The sequence below is a fragment of the Lepisosteus platostomus genome, chromosome 18 (genome assembly GCF_059453375.1).
Source record: "Lepisosteus platostomus isolate fLepPlt1 chromosome 18, fLepPlt1.hap1, whole genome shotgun sequence".
Classification (NCBI taxonomy): Eukaryota; Metazoa; Chordata; class Actinopteri; order Semionotiformes; family Lepisosteidae; genus Lepisosteus; species Lepisosteus platostomus.
In genome coordinates this window covers 12672538-12691244 of record NC_142628.1, presented here as the reverse complement: position 1 = coordinate 12691244, position 18707 = coordinate 12672538, and the positions used below count along the sequence as shown (strand labels likewise).

The window sequence follows — 18707 nt, the reverse complement described above, 5'->3', positions numbered from 1 at the left end:
AGTAAATATACATATATTATTTTTATAAAAAAATAAATAAAAGCCACTGCTTACTTCTATTATATGCAGGATGATTTCAATAACATTTAAACAGTAGAACCAAAACAACTGGTCTTCAAAAACTGAAATGTTTAGAAGTTATCTTCCGTTTTAAAATGATTTTTTTTCCCCCAAAGCAAATATTTCAGTGAGGATATGAAGAGCATGCATTATAAGTATTCAAGATTCTCAATACAAACAGGAAACAAAACATTTAAAGCAAAATAACAAATCCCTTAAGTATTACAAGTTAAACTGTTACAGCACAACAGACTGTTCCATCATCTTAAAGCTATCTGTAGATATTAAAAGACATAAAAACTCAAGATAAATGTTAATCCGAATTTTAAAAATAAATTGATTCGACTCCTGTAAACTTTCAATTCTAACAGCTAAGTGGCGATGTATTCTTGAACTCATGTACAAAAACTCTTAAAGAAACGAAACACAGCAAATTCAATTAAATCTGATTTCGGATGAGATTTCAGATCAGATTAATTTAACTCAAGTTAAAAGATAGGAAACTGTACGTTAGCAATATACTTTCTTAAGTACTAATAATGGACAATGTGATAACTTCAATGGGTGTAACATGTTATTAAATAGCAAAACTTGTGTTTTATTGTGGACAAAAGCAATTCAACAAAAATACACTGCACTTATACTATGCAAGAATTTCTCAAAAACAATTACTCAGCAGAACCAATCGACACAAATTCATATTTAACTTAGGGTAACGAGAAAATCTACTTTTACTCAAAAGCCAAGAACAGAAATCAAAACAATTTACACCTAGAGAGTAGACAACAAAGAATCAAATTAAAAAAAAGTTGGGAAAGTTCTATTATACTTGAGTCTTCCTTTCTCTCTAAAGCATAAATGATCTTCAGTTGGTTCCCATTAGGTGAAGTACAGATTTTTTGACAGAATTCTAATCCAGAGGCAAAAGACTCCAGTGAGTTTTTACAAAAATACGAAGCAGCCCTCAGGGGCAGCTCTGTTTATGTCTCAGAAGCTTTTCAAGTAAACTGCTTTCTCTCAGCATATCTAGGTCATGCTCGTACTTAAAAACATTCACAAGCTAGATCATGCCACCCTCTTTGTCCCTCCAAAGAAATACACACACACAGGTCAATTGTAAACCACACACGGTATTCTTTAAGTAAAATGGAGAGAGCTGGATAATATAGGCTACAATTACCACACTGACATTGACAGCCGCTGTAGTATTTTGAAACAATTTTCCAGGAATTATGTGGGGTCTAATTTCTCAGCAGATCTTGTTTTATTTGTGAAACATATAAAAGCAACCTGTTTCAGACAAAGGCTTAGTCAGGAGAAAGCAGGAAAAACAAAATGTTTAAAGGTGACAATGACACCTTAAAACATCTCCCAGCCCCACTGGGATGATTGCTGACTGAAATTCAGTCATTTAAAGGTAGCCACTTGTTTAGTCTTCAAGATGCATTTCCTGAAATCGCACAATCTCCCTTTTCAAATCCGTAATAACCTTGAAACCCACGCTTCCCAAGTTTTTTTCAGCTCATGCCACATGTTCAACATCCAACCTTTGCTCACAACAAATGATTTTGAAAAGCAGCAATAATATTACTAGAAATAACATCCCGAATGGAATGAGAAATATTTCACTTTTTGACTAGAATATCAAAGCTATATTTCATCTACTCTTTTGAAAGAGTCACCATCTGGTTCACGGAAGACAACATCCTCAACCATGAAGGAAAGCCAATATATGCCACATCAGTTTCTGTGTTGCTAAAGTCTGCAAGAGGACTTGACTGAAGATGAAAGCCAAATGTTTTCTATATGCTTCCAAGCAAGCTCTTTGCACATAATTTGAAAACTAACAGGAAATAAGGCAGGTACCTTCAGGATGCAAGATGGAAGCTGTTTAATCTTACTTTTTCAGTATGGCCATACGTTCTGTACAGAACGATTTGGAGACAATTCACAAGGCCAGTACTTTGTATGCTACAAATAAGGACTCGAGAAGTTTAGAGTACCAAGAAACAAATGAGTTCCCCCGCTCTCAGGACAGAGCTATGACACAGGTGAGAAAGTAGCCAATCCCAAAAATGACACCTAAGAATACATACGAGAAAAACAACAGAGGAATGATTGAAGAAAGGCATCGTATTATGGTAAAGTATGTCTTAAAAATTCATAGTTCTACTGTCGATATGCACCATGATGTGCACAGTACAGTGTCTATACATCAAGATTGCTTTAAAATGAATCCTTGCAAGACATATGCATGTGTATACAAATATATTACAAAGAACAAACGTCTGCCTTTCAAGAGCAAGCAATCGCAACAAATTATGGGAATATGAACACTAATTAGCCCCAGACATTTCACAATGCTACAAAGCAGAACGCTCTAAAAGACTTCTAACTCTGTTTGTTTCTTTAAAGTCAAAGCGAGAAACCACAGGAAGATGCTTCACCCTTGATCATCAGAATGATACATCTAACTTTAGCCACAAAAACTGTCATATAACTTAATGCATACTGTATACATACAGACTTGAAAATTTACTACATCTTGACAAATATGGCTCTTAGCATAGGCTGTGTATTAATAGTGTTACCTATACTGATCTTAAATTGAGTAAATTGAACTTCAGTGTACAAATAAATGAGAAGGAATGAATAAAATGGGTACAATAGGTGTATCTAGGTACAATTAATCTTCTTCAGCTTGTTAGAAGGAAATCTAACCACCCCAAACCGTTCAAAATGGTGGTTACATTTCTACCTTAAGGTTCTTCTGGAGGACTTTGGTCCAAAACATCTTGAAACAGCTGATGTTATGATTTAAACCTTCCAGGTCAGTTTTGTGACCTCTGCGGGAACAGCTCAGCACAGGCAATCCCAGATACAGATTATGATCTTTAGGAACTCAGGTGATACAGCGGAACTCTTCATGTGTATGAAAGAAGCAAAATTACAATATATTGCATCACTAGTATGACTGTGTAACCTCAGTACCTTACATTGCCTGTGAAATGGGCAGGTGTGTTTAACGAGGCACAGCGGAACTCACCCTCATGGACGTCTCCCCACCGTGTGGCTGCTGTAGTCGGAAGACCTGGGCTACCATGTGGTCGGTGGTGGGGTGCAGGAGGATCCTCCTGGAGGCCAGGCCCACCATCACGTAGCGACCCATAGGGGACAGGCTCACTGAGATGGCATTGGGACCTGCAGGGACAACAGGAGCCCTTTAGTACCTCAGGGGTCAGCTGGCGTGACACTGCAGTGCTTTGAGTCACCTTACCGCATCAGGACCAGAGAAGACACCAAGCTGGGTCAAAGAACAAACCTTTGCTGAACATTAGAACTTAAAGGGGAACTGCAATGCTACTTCCAGATTTCGGTGATAGAAAGAATTAGCATTGATGAGTGCATTTTAAAACTATAATAAAAGTCAAATGTACACAGTAACAAGTAATAGGTTTATTCCATGCTGAAAAAAAAGAAGAAAGAAAACACAACGTTTCGGCAGTGGAGCCTTGCACACCTGAAGAAGGCTCCACGGCCGAAACGTTGTGTTTTCTTTCTTCTTTTTTTTCAGCATGGAATAAACCTATTACTTGTTCCTTTGCAGCCTACACATGCTGACGCAGCTACCCACCTGAAATGTACACAGTTAAACCACCAATCTACATCAAAAAATAGCCAAAATTTCCAGGTATGCATAGCGCCATGTTCTGCGATTCAGAACGAGGCAACAAAACGGCAGTTGCTGCAGCCTTATTACATTATATCCACAAGCCTGCTTGTTTACAACTCTAATAGAAATACTGCTTCCGAGTTTGAGCTGGTTTTGCCGACAAATACGCTGCATGCAAATCACTTTGGAACATTTCGGCGGTGAAACGTCTGCTACATAGCCTGTATTCATTCGCTCGTACATCACATTAGCCATCATAGTGACAGGTGAGCAGGAAGTGCCGCATCACATTGCAATTCATGAGAACTCGAATGCAAGTTTGCAACAACTTACAGTACTTTCACAAGGTTCACGACTTTGTGCTTAATTTGAAATTGGTAGATTTTTCCTAAAACGTAGATTAATTTATTTTAATATCAAGATTTCATAACCGGTCTGAGAAACTGGGACTGCACCTCCCCTTTAACCACCTGTATCTGCATGCACTACTTTTCTTTTCAAAACCACTCGAGGCACTGTTTAATTTTCTAACGTGCCATTTAAAGAAGTGGTTGTTTTTCAGTTTTTCAAAACTCTCCACTTTCTGGTTCCGATTTTCCTTGCGTCACTGTTGGAATTTGCTGCTCATGTGGAGGCTGTTTTCAAATTCAGGATTCAGGGTACGATAATGATAGCTGACAGGACTTGGACTCTGACTAAACTCGGTGCTGCTCTGCACTTCTCTCTGAAGAAACAGCCATGACAAGGGACTTGTGCAGCAAACTTGAATTACAAAAACGATACTTGAGTTTCAGGTTCCCAATTAGGTTTTAGAATTTTGGTCAAAGGTGCCCAGGGGGTCTTGAAATCTGGAAGGGGATTAAAAGAGGAAATGAGTTAATAAATAATGTACTTGGAAATGGATCACTGTTTTGGGGGGGTAGTGCTTCAGCCACAGACTTTTCATGGAAATGAAAACGACCTACAGGCCTAAAGACAGAGCTAGTGCTTTATTTGAAACGCCTCTTTTCTCTTTTTGCGCTCTTTGTATATTAGCACAGTTTTAAAAAACATACACCACGATCAGTTACAAGCTAATTCCACTCGTCCGGACATTTTTTATCTTAATTTTTTATGGCTCAATTATGGCACCTTCCCAAGATGCTAAACCTTCTGCTTCCACTTTGTTTGGAGCATAAAATAAAAAGGATGCCCGTGGTAGTAAAAACATGATATTATTTTTTATTACCATTTTAATTGGTATTGTCAATCTACATCTCATTAAGGCATACCAGTGCGTGACATTCAAAGAAGAGAACAAGCGCCAAAAAAAACCCAAAGGAGAGCAGCAAATTTTAAATGAGAGGTTGCTTTCAGGCAAGGCAAACTGATATATTCCACTTATTATTCATAGTGTCAAGTAGGCCTATACAGTGGTTTCTAGAATCACAAGGCAAGTTTGCTTGCTGCTCTTGTTACCCTGGATGTGACTGTTCAGATTAAGTCTACTCAGTGTGTAATCCTGACTTCTTCCCATTGAACACTATAAATACACAGAGGACTGCCAACTGTAGGCAATCAATTTAGAATATTTGAGCAAACTTTCACTGGCTGCGTCTATAGTCCTGCAGCATCATTTTGACTACATTCAGATCAATCTAATGCTAGTCTTTTTCTTCTCTATTGCAAATTTAAGGGATTTCTTCAAAGTCAACATTATGTGACAATATATGTCTAAAGTGAAAACACAGTAGATGATGTGTTGGATTCTCATTAGATGGAAATCAGAAGGCATTGTTTGAAATGTCATGCTAAAATCCTTCTCTGCTGGTTCACACCCTCATCTAACTACCAAAAACCACGACCTTTCCAGATATTGTTTTTTGGCAAAGCTAGAAATGTATTTCACATCTTATTAAATACAAAACTTCTTTCTCGTCAATATATTGAATGCAACAGTAACACCAGAAAGAAATGACAGCTGAAAACTAAACTAATATAAAACAAAGAAAAGCTAATAGGTTTAGAAATACCTAATAATGTAATATTCTGTTGGCTCTACTGTTCAAATAAACCCAAATGCTACACTGAGCCCTCCTGTACTGAACTCTTGAGGAATTTAGAGGTGAACTGCTAATTCTGCAGTCGTTCTTATGTGCTCACACACAAGTCTCAGGGTTGTAGTTGGGCGAGTTTCTCTCTCCCACAAACGACTTCTGCTCTCCCAGCCCCAGGAGCTCACCGAATCTCTTGGTGTAGAGCATCTCTCCCAGGTTGTGCGGTGCCAGAGAGTACACTGCTAGGATGCCTTCATCTGGAAAACCTCGCTGGCTGCTGGGAATGAACACTGCCAGAAGCTGCCCGTCAGCAGAGATATCACAACTGGCATCATTGTAGATCTTGCAGTTCGGAACCAAAACGTTGATGGTGGCTGTTACAATGAAGGAAAGAACGTTAGTAAGGCAATCTTCAGGACAACAAACACAGAGGTCAAGATCAGCTTGCAGTACTACTTTGAAACACTATAACTATGGGAATTGCACACAATGATACTCTGTATATACTTACACTGACTAGAATTGTGCTTATGGCACTGACGTGGCAAAGATTCACTGCATTCCATTGCCAAAAGTATAGAGTAAGTTAAAATAATATAGAGTAAGTAATAAAAAGTAAGTGATCCTTTTTACTTCCATGACATTTTTTTTTTAACATCGGCGTTCAACTTGTTTGCATTAAAATTGAATTAAAAGTGTTAATACACTTCACACTATTTGAAAACTAGAAATTGTGTGAAACATGAGGAGCCAAATAAAATGTTTCTACAATCTCAGCTTTCAGGATTTAACACAGAAGTTTATTCTAACCTTATTCCCCATTTTCCTGCCCATAATTTATGTCCCCCAATAGTTTTTACTGTCAGAATCTCTATATTGGAGAATAAGAATTCAACAACAAGTTCAGTGCCAGACCCAAAAAACGGTTTTAGGCTTTGTTGTAGGTTTTTAATATCAAGTATATTTTGGAAACAAAATAATAAAAATGGAAACACTCAGCAGGCTATGAAAGATATAAGAAGCACTCACAGAGCGACAATTTATTCTGTTCTGAATTGTATTAAATTTGCCCATGCTAGGTAAAGAGGTAATGTTTTCTTTCTTTCATTTGTTAACTAAATTATAACATTCTCTGAAGATTAACCATAAAGTATTTTACAACAAACCGCAAGTCTGTAAATAAAATGTAAGTTCTTGTGCATTAATTTGTTCCGAAAAATGTAATATTTTAGGGTGCCCCAATGAAGTAAAATATTGAAATCATAACAATAAATGTATTAACTAGGTTCAGAATTCTAGCACTATAAATGAAATAGTTAAAACAAAATAATAAAGCTTCTGACTAAGCTCGAGACAAATGTCATTAGCACGAAACCAAATACTGTTTATTGAGTGGCTGAGGATTTAGCAGAATTCTCTCCAAGTAAATTACTTTTATAACGTCCCTGTGGAGATCAATGTTAACCAGACAAACTTCCTTTCTCAAATTTTGTGTTCTGGCAGAGCCAGTGTTTAATGAGAGTAGGTGTGTTAACTGCTCGGCAAAGAAAGGACTGTGAGCAAACAGCAGGGGTTTATGAATCAGACTGTAAAACATAAATTTACATCAAGCTGCATGCACATTTCATGAGAGCCCTTTCATTTCTGAAATGGTGTCAAAATAGCCTGTAACACCATAACCAAGAACTGTACTGGTAACACAAAACAGCTCCATGTAAAAAAAAAAAAATCTGGAATCAAGACAGACAGACATGATAGCTCATCTCCAATATCATTGTTATTTACTCAAACAATTTTGTATTTTGTACAGTTGAAGCCTCGGGGAAGGAATCAACTTTGTGAAAGATTAATGGCTGGTTGCATCAGCTGTGCAGTGCAATGATTTGCTGGGTATTTCTTACAGGAGCGGCCAGGGCAGTGTTTTTTTCAGTTGCGGCTTTATTGATGCATTTGTTGCAGCAATCAAAAGGACAAATTTAAGAAGTAAGTCTGCAGGACCTTTGATTGAAGAGCAGGAGCAGGTTTATTTAAAATTTGGAACAGTCACAAATCTTTGACCACGAGCATTCCTCAAAGAAAAAAGCAATCTTAATTTTCTAAGAATGCGAACAATCAAATCTAGACTTTGGAGTTGTACCTGAAGCTTAATTATAAAACAGTAAGACCAAAGAAGAGGTATTCAAATTCAAATTGTGTATAATCTATTCACACCCCTGACACCTTGGCATAGATGATGCTCACTTACTGGGTAAACTGAGTCTTGGTCTTGGACTGTCCCTGAATTGGCTCCTGATTAAATTGAGGTGCCCCATGCTTGGCGCAGAACCATTTAAAACTTCCATACTAGGAAGCACTTCTCCAGCAGTACTCTATTGAATTTCTACAAAATGAGAAATATTACAGTTTTCCTTTTTTTAAGTAACGCAACGTTACATGCCTGAAGCTGAATACATGGTACATGCATGACTGGATTTGCTGGGCAATGTACAATCCAATTCCAGATGTAAAACTGTGTTAACCCTGAGACCAACATCGTTATCCCAGTGGGTAAACTGCCCCTCAAATTCTTTTACAAGCGGGCTCCCTTCAAACCACAGGGGTAAAGGACAAGTTATGAGAAGAGAGTCTAACAAAGATAGGTCCTGTCCATAGTTTTAAAGCTATTCTGCCATTGCTGAAAGTTAATTTGCCTAAGGGAATTGTTAATTGTATTTTTTTTTTTACTTTTAATAGTCTCTACTTGTTTTCAAAACAGATGTGTTCCTTTACTAAAAGTTGTTTACTTCAAATGTGTTTCATCATATCCACCTGAGGTTTATCCAACAGGTGTATGATCCTCAGAGAGAGAATTACTAAGTTGCTCCATGCAAAGCTAGCGTAACTGTTGCTCAAAACTCTTGAGCTGTCTCTTAAACAATCCCTACACTTCACTAGAGTTAATCCTAGACTCGAAAGGGAGTCTTAATTTCTTATTAAATAATTTAATTTAAGAATGTATTCATTTTAATTACACACGGGCAAACAATAACAAATTCACAAAAGCACCCTTCATGCATTCCAATATGATTTGGTGAAATCCATGAATGAAGTGAAAGTAATAGTATGCTGCTACAGGGGAGAAGGCAAAGCAGTTCCCTGCAGTAATTGATTTTACAGCATCTACTCTGAACAGATCATTTACTTCTCACACCGAATACGCCATAAGGCAAACCAAGTAACTGCACTCTGATTTTTACAGGGTTCTTTTCTCCCCCATATACTCCAAGGAGCAAAATATTTAGAGTCCTACACCTCTTCAACCACCCGTGTAAGATGGGGGTCAAGATCATATTGGAACATATAATTTAAGCAGAGGCAGCTCATTTTATGCTTAAATCAAACAGTTGTTAAAACTGACTTAACACACAGGCACTGCAGGCACATTGATCACCTATAGATAACACTTGTTCTTTTTGTTCAGATGGGTAGCTGCGCCAGCATGTGTAGGCTGCAAAGGAACAAGTAATAGGTTTATTCCATGCTGAAAAAAAGAAGAAAGAAAACACAACGTTTCAGCCGTGGAGCCTTCTTCAGGTGAAGACCTGAAGAAGGCTCCACGGCCGAAATGTTGTGTTCTCTTTCTTCTTTTTTTCAGCATGGGATAAACCTATTACTTGTTCATTTGTTCTTTTTGTCCATTTCTGGGCCAAAGTTAACAACATGTTCTTCGCAAATGTGGGATACAAACTTTCATCATAGATTTGTACCATGATCCAAACATGCTGAAAGTGTAAAATTGCTTGCTGTGGTGTACTTGCAACAGTTCATGTGGTAATTGTCTTGGCCAGTGTGTTAAAGTGAGGTTATGATAACATAACACTTTATTTACATCATATAAAAATGATTCTACATTATAAATTAATTCAGTGAAGACGTCTACATGAAGTGTAACCATATAAGCATAAACACAACTGAATAACTAGCAAAACCTAACGCTCGGTGCTCTGCAAGCAAAGCAGCAGCTCTTTTGCAAGTGGAACTCCTTCAAGAGGAAAAAGCTGTACAGTACCTTGCAGCTACCTGAGCAAAACATACAAGAAAAACAAAGCAACTCAAAACAACAAGTATTCAAAGAACTAGTTCATACTTCAGCTGAAAGTGTTCGAAAAGTAAACATTCTGTTATCAAAAAAAGTACAAAATGGTCATCTCCTATGGCTGTTTTTTGTATCAGTTTCCTTTTTCAAGGAGGGTAAGCAGTTTGACTAAACTGCTGCCTCAGCTTAGCTCCCTTCTTTTTCTCACTATTTCTCATAAGCCAGAGAAGCCACAACTCATGCATTATTTATGCATCTCCCAACAGCTGTTATTGCTTTCCATACAGTGTTATCAACATTAATTATAAATGGACAACATGTTAAAGAGATTTTGTCAGCAACTAATTACCGAAATTGTCAAACTCTGTAGTTATTCCTAGTGCGATACTGCCTTGAAGGAATGGACAGCATGCAGTGGCTCTTCAGCAAACTGCTCAAAACCACCCCCAAAATCGAAAACATTGCTAAAAAATTAGAAATAATGTAGTTAAGTTTATTGTTTACTCTTGATATTAGTTCTCAAGACACTCTGACATTTACAATTTATCCTTTAAGCCACTAAACAGTTGGTTCACTAGAAAACATAACGAGCACAATGTCATCAGCTCAGCAGGACACAGATCATTGCAGTCCTCTCAGAGGATGTCACTTAACAGAATGACAGGCCTAAGAGTTTTAAAGCAATGAACCACAAGAAGGAGGTTCTTTTTGAAAAGCTGTAGGCTGTCTCAAACCACATATGGTATTAAGGCATTATAGCATGATTTACAGAATAAGATGATGGACCTTTCCAATAACAGAAGAGGACTTTCTGGATAAGACAGAAATGCTCAATATTACTATTGTCATCCTATAACTCTCTCTTCACGGAAGGCATTAAAAAATGATTCAAAAGCAATTCATTACAAAACGCTAGTTCTGGAGGCAAACAAGCTCCACATGTAAATGTGTTTGGTAAATATGTGTATAGAACCGTTCTATTAGAGATTGAATATGTACAAATTTGATAAAAATAGATTGCTAGTACGTTATTACAGTTTTACCTCCTCAATCTGAAATAAACTGCTGCCAACTGTTATTACAGAACAACATCACTATAGATCAACTCGAATAACTGCACAGCTGAGGAACGTGCTTAGAAAATCTATTACCTTCATTGAAATATTTTCTTGCATGATCTATCTCTTTGTATATACCTATTTTAAGAGAATCACATCTAGCACTTTTGAAACAGCAATTTGAGGAAAACAAGTTTAACTGCTGTCAAATTTCTGACCCCACAAGAAGGGGTCAGCATAAACAGCAGGAAGGCAGAATGTCTTTTTAGAGCTACCGAACTAGCTTTTGTTCCCTTTCCCAAACCTGCTTCAGCATAAAGCATGCTGTCTGACATCTCAGCACTTTCCTCTTGCCAGAGTTGTCTTAAACGTGTCTTATTTTACCTCCATCCCATTTCAGAGAACTGTGGTAGCCAATTCTGTGCTTCATATGCAGGGAAGAAATGCAAAATTGTCACTTCACGCTTTTTCAGCTGAAGCAGTCAGAAGACGGGCCATCAGTTGGCAAGCCTTTTCACAACACAGAGCAGGTTGCATAATGAAATTGCATATAAAAGTGAAGTCTGTGACATAAATATTTTGTGCTGTAGTTAATTTCATGTGCTCCTGAGTTATGACAACAGTACATCCGAGATTCAGCATGGCACACTCAGAGGCAATTGAGATACAAAAACTACACTAGCTGACAGACTACAAATCATTTGAATTACTCTCCTCATACAGTTCTGAAACAATCCTTCACAAGGTAAAAACCTCTACAAATCTAGACGGGTTCTAGACTAGAGGCTTGTAAGTCATGCACAATGTAATACTACCATGGGACTCCAACCATGGAAGCCGCAGAAATTATAGACAGAACTGTAGATCCCAACTGAATCATGTGTAGAAATCAGAAAGGGTTTATAGGGAAATCACGGGGGTTATTGCTTTTCTTACAAATGTGTTAGATGCACTCAATAACGATCCTATCACAGCATCACATAAATTTGTATTATAGCCAGTGTACCATCAACACCTTGTTACAATCCAATAAATTTTCACCTTGCGGTTCGAAAGCATCTTTAGTACATGATCTAAGAAATACTCCCAAGGTCAAAACCAAGTGCTGATTTTCTGTTTTCTCTTCTTAAGCAGTGTTTACCAGTAGTATATCAGTCCATTTTCAGGGCTATAGTCCTCAGGTCACATCTGCTTTAAGTGGGACTGAATGGAGCTTATTTGAAATGGGAAGGGTATCGCCTCCTCTGAGAACAGATCCCATTATTCACACTTCAGCACTCTGTTGAAGTATAAGCTTATAACAAAGGGTTATTTTTTACCACATTGTTTGATTTTCTGTTGGCACTGTATAGTTTGGCCTTTTGCAACCTATAAACTGCTTTGCTCTCAGTCAGCCTTTATAAAGCACCACAAAACATCAGCACCGCAAACCTACAAGATTCTCCTTCATGTGAAGTCTAAGAGCAGAATGGTGCTGGAAATCTCTCATGTGCTGTATTCTGTTTTCTGTACGCCAAGACTGAGAATCCCCCAGGTATTGAAACAACAATATGACCACAGCCACTATATGTATTTCTTACTATTTTACCCTATCTTGCTTGTGAAAATCTAACTTAAGTATAATTTCACATCAAGATCATCAATATATGTGCAGTTCTTCTAAGATACTTGATGTGTAGCCTAACATTTCTTTCATAAATACAATACATTAACCAATACTGCACAGAGCAACTGAACACTTTGCCTAACATCTGGAATCAAAATTATAGATACAGAGAACAGTACTGAGATTAATTATTTTAAGTTTTATTTTTTACTTAAGATGATACATGCAAGTAGGACTTGGTCTCCATTTCTGTTTGTTTTAATAGAGCTGTTCACTAGAGAATTATACTGACCGTGTGAAACTCATTAGACCTGTGAGTCAGTGTGCATCTCAGGTAAGCCAATGTAAGAAGTAAAAGAAAGGCCACATTTAGCTACACATAACAGTAAGTTTCCCTAAAACATCATATAATCAAACACTAAACATTACACTAGGAACGAAAGCACTCTAATTAGACTAGCTGAAACCTGTTCCATAAAAAATACCAATAATACATTCAAAGAGCCTGAAAGAGAATAATTATAAGAGAAAATTACTTGTGTTCTTCCTGCATCAAAAGACCTTTGAAATTTGTGAAGGGTAATGATCTTCCATGTTACTATTACTGAAGAGTCCCATGGTAATGGACTAGGACTTATTCAGTGTCTGACCTGGAGTAATTAAGTCAGCTTCTGAGGATTTATTAAAATCATGATGGTAATGTGCATAATAAGTATGTTTTAGGTACAATCTAAACACAGTATGAATTACAATTGCAAGCTTTTGAAATATAATTTCAGCTTTGGATCAATCTCAGAAGGATGAAGGGTAATGGGTCCAAGGCCTGGACTCACTGCTCTGTGGGATACATCAGCTTCCTGTCAATATCACCAAATGAATATGTTCATAAAATGCAAGGTACAATTAAAGAAAAATCGACAACGTAAGAGAATACATAATTTCTGGGTAAAAAGTCAGTCTCTGGCTATACATCTGATCTCCAGGTGAACTGTACAAGGGGTCATTCTCTCTGACTGGTTATGACCTATGGATCACAACTAGCAGGAAATAAAGATCTGGGTATGGATTTTCCCTGGACTGTTTTTTCCTCAGCACATGAACGTACAAAAAGTAGCCAGGTGGATAATTCATCGCCTCAGGAAGAATTCACATGAGGATTTTTCCCCCCAGTTTGCTTGACTTTTTCCAATTACATCATAGTTCTCTCGTTATTTGCAAATCACCCAGCAAGAAGGAGAACCTATAAAAAAGTAATAAAGATATTTCTGTGCTGAATCTAACAAAGACTTATTAATTGCTATTTACAACAAGCTCCATGGTGCCATCCTTGACAAAAGTATGCATTTTACCAATAACTGATAAGGCCAACACTTTTAACATGAAACCCAGTGAACTGAATATACAATATTTCCATAAACATAAAATCTGCAACGCCTTATCATTTTCTGATGAGCATATTATTCATAACCAGAGCACGATGGAGACATTACTCTCACTTAAAATGCAGTTAATGACCACTGCTTCATAATATGCATGTTTATAGTTGGGATAATTTGAAAATAAGATTATGGCAATGTTAGTTAATGCTAAACAGATACAAGATGTGTGTTAATCCAGTAATGTCAATTAAGTTGTTATTGCTGCTAACATTAGACAATGCAAAAGTTACACAAACCGTATCCAAATTATATTAAAGTAAATCAGTTTCTTAAAAATAAAAACTAGATATTTCCTGAACAAATTTCTTTGGAAATTCTAGACTGAATTGATAACACATCTGAAAACCTGTTTTCAATTACACAAATGACATTTGTATTGCACAGAACTCAAAAATCATTTTAATGGTTCTACTACTCTTCAAAGAGCAAGATGTCATCAAAAATAATCCTGTGTGTTGAAAATATATTCTATAAAGTGGGTCACCATGTAGGTTTCATCCACAAGGGAACTAAGGATGTACAGCTATGGAGATACAGCTCTGTAAATTATTCACAAAGACCAGAGCCTGTGTGATTTCCTGTGGATCAGCGTTGTTTTGCTGGTCAAAAAAAAGATAGAAATATCTGAAACTTGACCCATTTGACTGCTTTCTCAATAAAACAATTGGATGATTCTAACTGTAACTCAATTGCTATTCAGTCCTACAACACTTTCAAACTTTCACAAGACAATCATCCCTCCAAGACATAACAACAAGGAAATTAAACAAATAACCTAAAATAATTCGGTTATATTAGTAAAAAAAAATATTTTTTCTTTGGTAAGGGAACCCAGAATCAGTACAGAAGCAGAAATATAGATAAATATAGATAAAGTAGTCTTACCGTTACTGATCTCAGGAAGGTCAAACTTGGTGAAATCCCACCACTGCAGCCTGTAGGTTGTATTTGCTATGTTGCTGGCAACTGCTGATTGTCCATCTCCAATAACAGCACCTGCACAAACCAGAGCATTTATTAATACCTCCCATACAAAAGGAAACCTGTAGCCATCACCTCAGTCTTTTTTTCTCTTGAATGATCTTTGAGGTTTAAACACCAGTTGAAGATCTGTGGAGAGAATTCTGTACGACAGAGTTCCTGAACAGAAAAAAACAACAGCCAGTGCAAGGCTTTGAGTTTGTAATCCCTTCTTAAAGGACTTTCTGCAAAATGACGTGGCCCAAGGTGAGAAAGTGATCTGGGCCTTAGTCATAATGCAACATGCCCGCTTGTTTTTCCAATATTTTAGATGTAACCAAAACTGATGTACCCATCAAATGCAACTTCAACAGAGCTGTGTCTTCCTTCTGCCCAGTAGAGAACTCTTATCCAGATCTGGGTTCGTAATTAGCAATTGGTGGGTGAGCTTTCTACTTTCTGTTCCACAACAAAGCCATGTTACTTTGATTTACACTGATTAGGCATACACCTTAACCCCCCTAAATTTATCCACTTACAACTTACAATTGTTACAGACGGACATTTTGGCATATTTTTTCACCTTGTGTGTATATTTCTGATAAATAAATGAATCCGCTACATTACAATGCAAAAGAAAAAAATGAAACAGGATTCTTCCGTGTTAGGTCAGATGTCAGGTAAGTTTCACACCGGCCTGTAAGCTTTACTTTATATCAAGGGGATTCGAGGCCATGACAGATCAAAGGCTAGACCATTGGGAAATAACAATTTATAAATCATTTAACACTAACAGTAACTAAAAGCGCTTACACAAAGCATATTTACCTGCCTCATATTGAAGGTTTTCTGGGATTAATATCCCCTACAACTTTAAAGTTTGGAGTTTCCACTTATTCAAATTGAAAAAAATAATTAATAGAAGAACAGGCATTGTAGTCATTAAGTAGTCTTATACTATGTGGAAAACTGCAGTCCTTTCACTTAGAATTGCAACAGGTATCACAATCCACAATTCCAAACATACACCGTAATTCACATTTTAAAATATCCACACTCCCAATTACCCCGAAGTTTAATATGATGAGTTATAAAACCCCAAAAGGTTCTGTTTGCTCAGCAATGAAAGGATAACATTTTCACAGTCCCAGGATTACAGGAGCTTTTCTAATGTTGTGTGGGAGGTGTGTGAAGCGGGTGGCAGGAAACAAAAACTTAACGAGGAACAATTCTCTCTCCCCTTTCTCCTTGAGAGTACACATCCCAGAGCAATAACAGCTGGCACTCCGTGCTCCCCAGCTGTGCACTAATCCACCACATAAATGAGTACAAATACTAAATGCGTAGGTTTGAAGGTCACGCCATCCTTGTAGTAGTTGTCACAAAGGAGTCGGAAAGTTCCAAGTATATTTACAATACGGTGCATAAGGCCTTTGTTTTAAATAACGCTGACTCCATGAACTTAAACTTCACTTTGCGCTCCATTCCTGCATAACTCAAAAGGCCAAGACGCCATTCTTCAGCTTTATTGAGTCAGCTGTTCTTCTTGATTAAAGGGACAAAACACATTTGGGGTCATTCTAATTTTATCTTAAATAACAATAAAAAAAGATAATTTCCTAAGAACCACTATGAAGGACTGATAGGATCAAACAGGGTCCAACAATTCTACATTGTTCTGTATTTTTAACAATGAAATGTCATTAAAAAAAACCATGAGAATATTGTAGTTAATGGAAAACATTAGCAATTTCATACAGAAAACAGCAATGCAGTAACTTCTCCAACTGTACATAGCAAAAGCACTTGAAACGTGAACAGGGGGAGTCTCTCCTCCTCTCCCAAGGCTAAATTACTATTCCATTTTAGAAGTAATGTGTGTCAGACCTCAGAAAACCAATATGATACACCAGAAAAAATGCCCTATATTTTCTCTTTCTTTTTCACAATGATATAAACAGATATCTCTAGGATAACCAAAATAACAATATTTCTACATCCTGTTACACACTCTAACTAAATTATAGCAGGGGCACAGCATTGTATATGAGCTACTTAAAAGTCCATTTACAGAGCTGCAGACCTGAATTCAACCCTTGGATTAGATTTAATTCTCATTGTGCACTTTAAAGTATGCAATGCAGACATAAATACCTATTAAGCTACTCCTGTTTTTTTTTTACTGCTTTACATCTTCCCATTGATTACAATGGGAGATCTTAACTATAATAGCTTACACCAGACAGATGAGTACTGTAATGTCACATCTGCAGTCTTAGACAATAACATTGACAACAACACAGCAGTATTGCAGTAATGGGTTTTCCTTAATTCTGTTGAAATCAGAAGATCTTATGCAATGCACTTAATTTCACAGCTATTACTTATAGCAATATAATATAACATAACATTTCCATCACCTTACTTCACTTCCACTTTTACATACCACCCAAAAAACGTATAATATATGATCCAGGATTAGATGTACATTTGGAAATTACCAATCACAAACCAAACAAGGAACAAATACCTAGGGAACGTCTATATGCAAAGACAAAGCATCTCTGCATGTACATAGATCTACTCTAATGATCAGTGTCTACAGGCCACTTCCACAACTGAATGGCTTTCTATGGCTTATTGCAACCAGCTGACTTTGGAAACAATACTGATATACTGCAGTCATAAAGACATTCACATTTAAACAAAGCAACGCTGGAGGACACAAGCATATATCTATGTTATTCTCAGTCCTCCGAAATAATGGAATAATTATAGACTCTTGGATTAACTCACATAAGAACAAGCAAGGTCAGTGCTAAAGGCCAGTTCTGTTTTCATTTATATCGTTAAACACACTAAGGGCAAGCTAATGTGCTTGTTAATGTTCAGCTGTACAATGTAAAGAAAATATTATGGTCTTTCCTGAAATTCAGGTACAAAACACAAAACATCTTATTTGAAAAATCCTGATCTCATTCTGAAATCTGATGAAGCTTTTTAGTCAAGTGTCACATTATATACTGACTGCCACCCACTTTGATAAGCGGATTTCCTGATTGATTGAAAATAAAGCTACAGTTGTGTAATTTCTCTAAAAGCAAACTAAAACTAAATGTACAGCATAAATTACCCATATCAATTAATGTAAAAAACTTCCTTACTCGGAAATTGGCACAGATTTTCCCTGCAGGGAGAACTGTAACATCTAGCATTTTTCTTAAAGTACAGAAAGAGCTGTCAGATACATCAGTTTGCCAGCAAAGATGACTAAAAAGAATTTCTGTCCAGGGCTAGTAATGTTTTTCTGTAATACGGCATGAAATAATACTCCACAGTGAAAAAAAGATTGCAAACCTTGCTACTGGTATGACACAGTTGGAATGCAAATTTAATTCAGCTAGTAACTGCATAAGGATTTGGAGTAATAAAATGCACAAAGTGACTGTTATCCTGTATGCTTATGTATTTATGAAAGTATGTATATTAAGAACATTGCTTCCCTGTTCTACTCTTGAAGATTAGGATGAAAAACACCATTCTCAGCATAAAGCATTTTAAGAAAATTAAAATGATCATTATCAGAGATCAACTACAGTTCCAAAGGCCCAGAGTAAAAAATAACTTTTCTTATTCTTGTAAATTCTTCATGTAAAATATATGAAAGCAACACTGGTTTAAGTACAAACAAAAAAAAAGCTGCAATTAGTCATACAATAACTGGAAGGGAAAAAAAGAATCATGCCTCAGACAAAAGACAAATTCAGTCTGTAGGATGGACAATTAAGTTACTCACTGCA

The 18707-nt window shown here is 36.8% G+C and overlaps 1 protein-coding gene across 5 annotated transcripts in view; it reads right to left on the bottom strand.

The window, feature by feature from the left end:
- The window catches only part of ambra1a (autophagy and beclin 1 regulator 1a), a 105055-nt gene that overhangs the window by 32357 nt on the left and 53991 nt on the right, over positions 1 to 18707 (bottom strand). For all 5 annotated transcript variants that reach the window (XM_088611287.1, XM_088611288.1, XM_088611289.1 and 2 more), the window contains 3 exons: positions 14833 to 14943; positions 5955 to 6143; positions 3107 to 3261 (listed from right to left, as the gene is read on the bottom strand). In XM_088611287.1, the coding sequence (XP_088467413.1) occupies positions 3107 to 3261; positions 5955 to 6143; positions 14833 to 14943 (455 nt within the window). The remainder of the gene's footprint in view (positions 1 to 3106; positions 3262 to 5954; positions 6144 to 14832; positions 14944 to 18707) is intronic.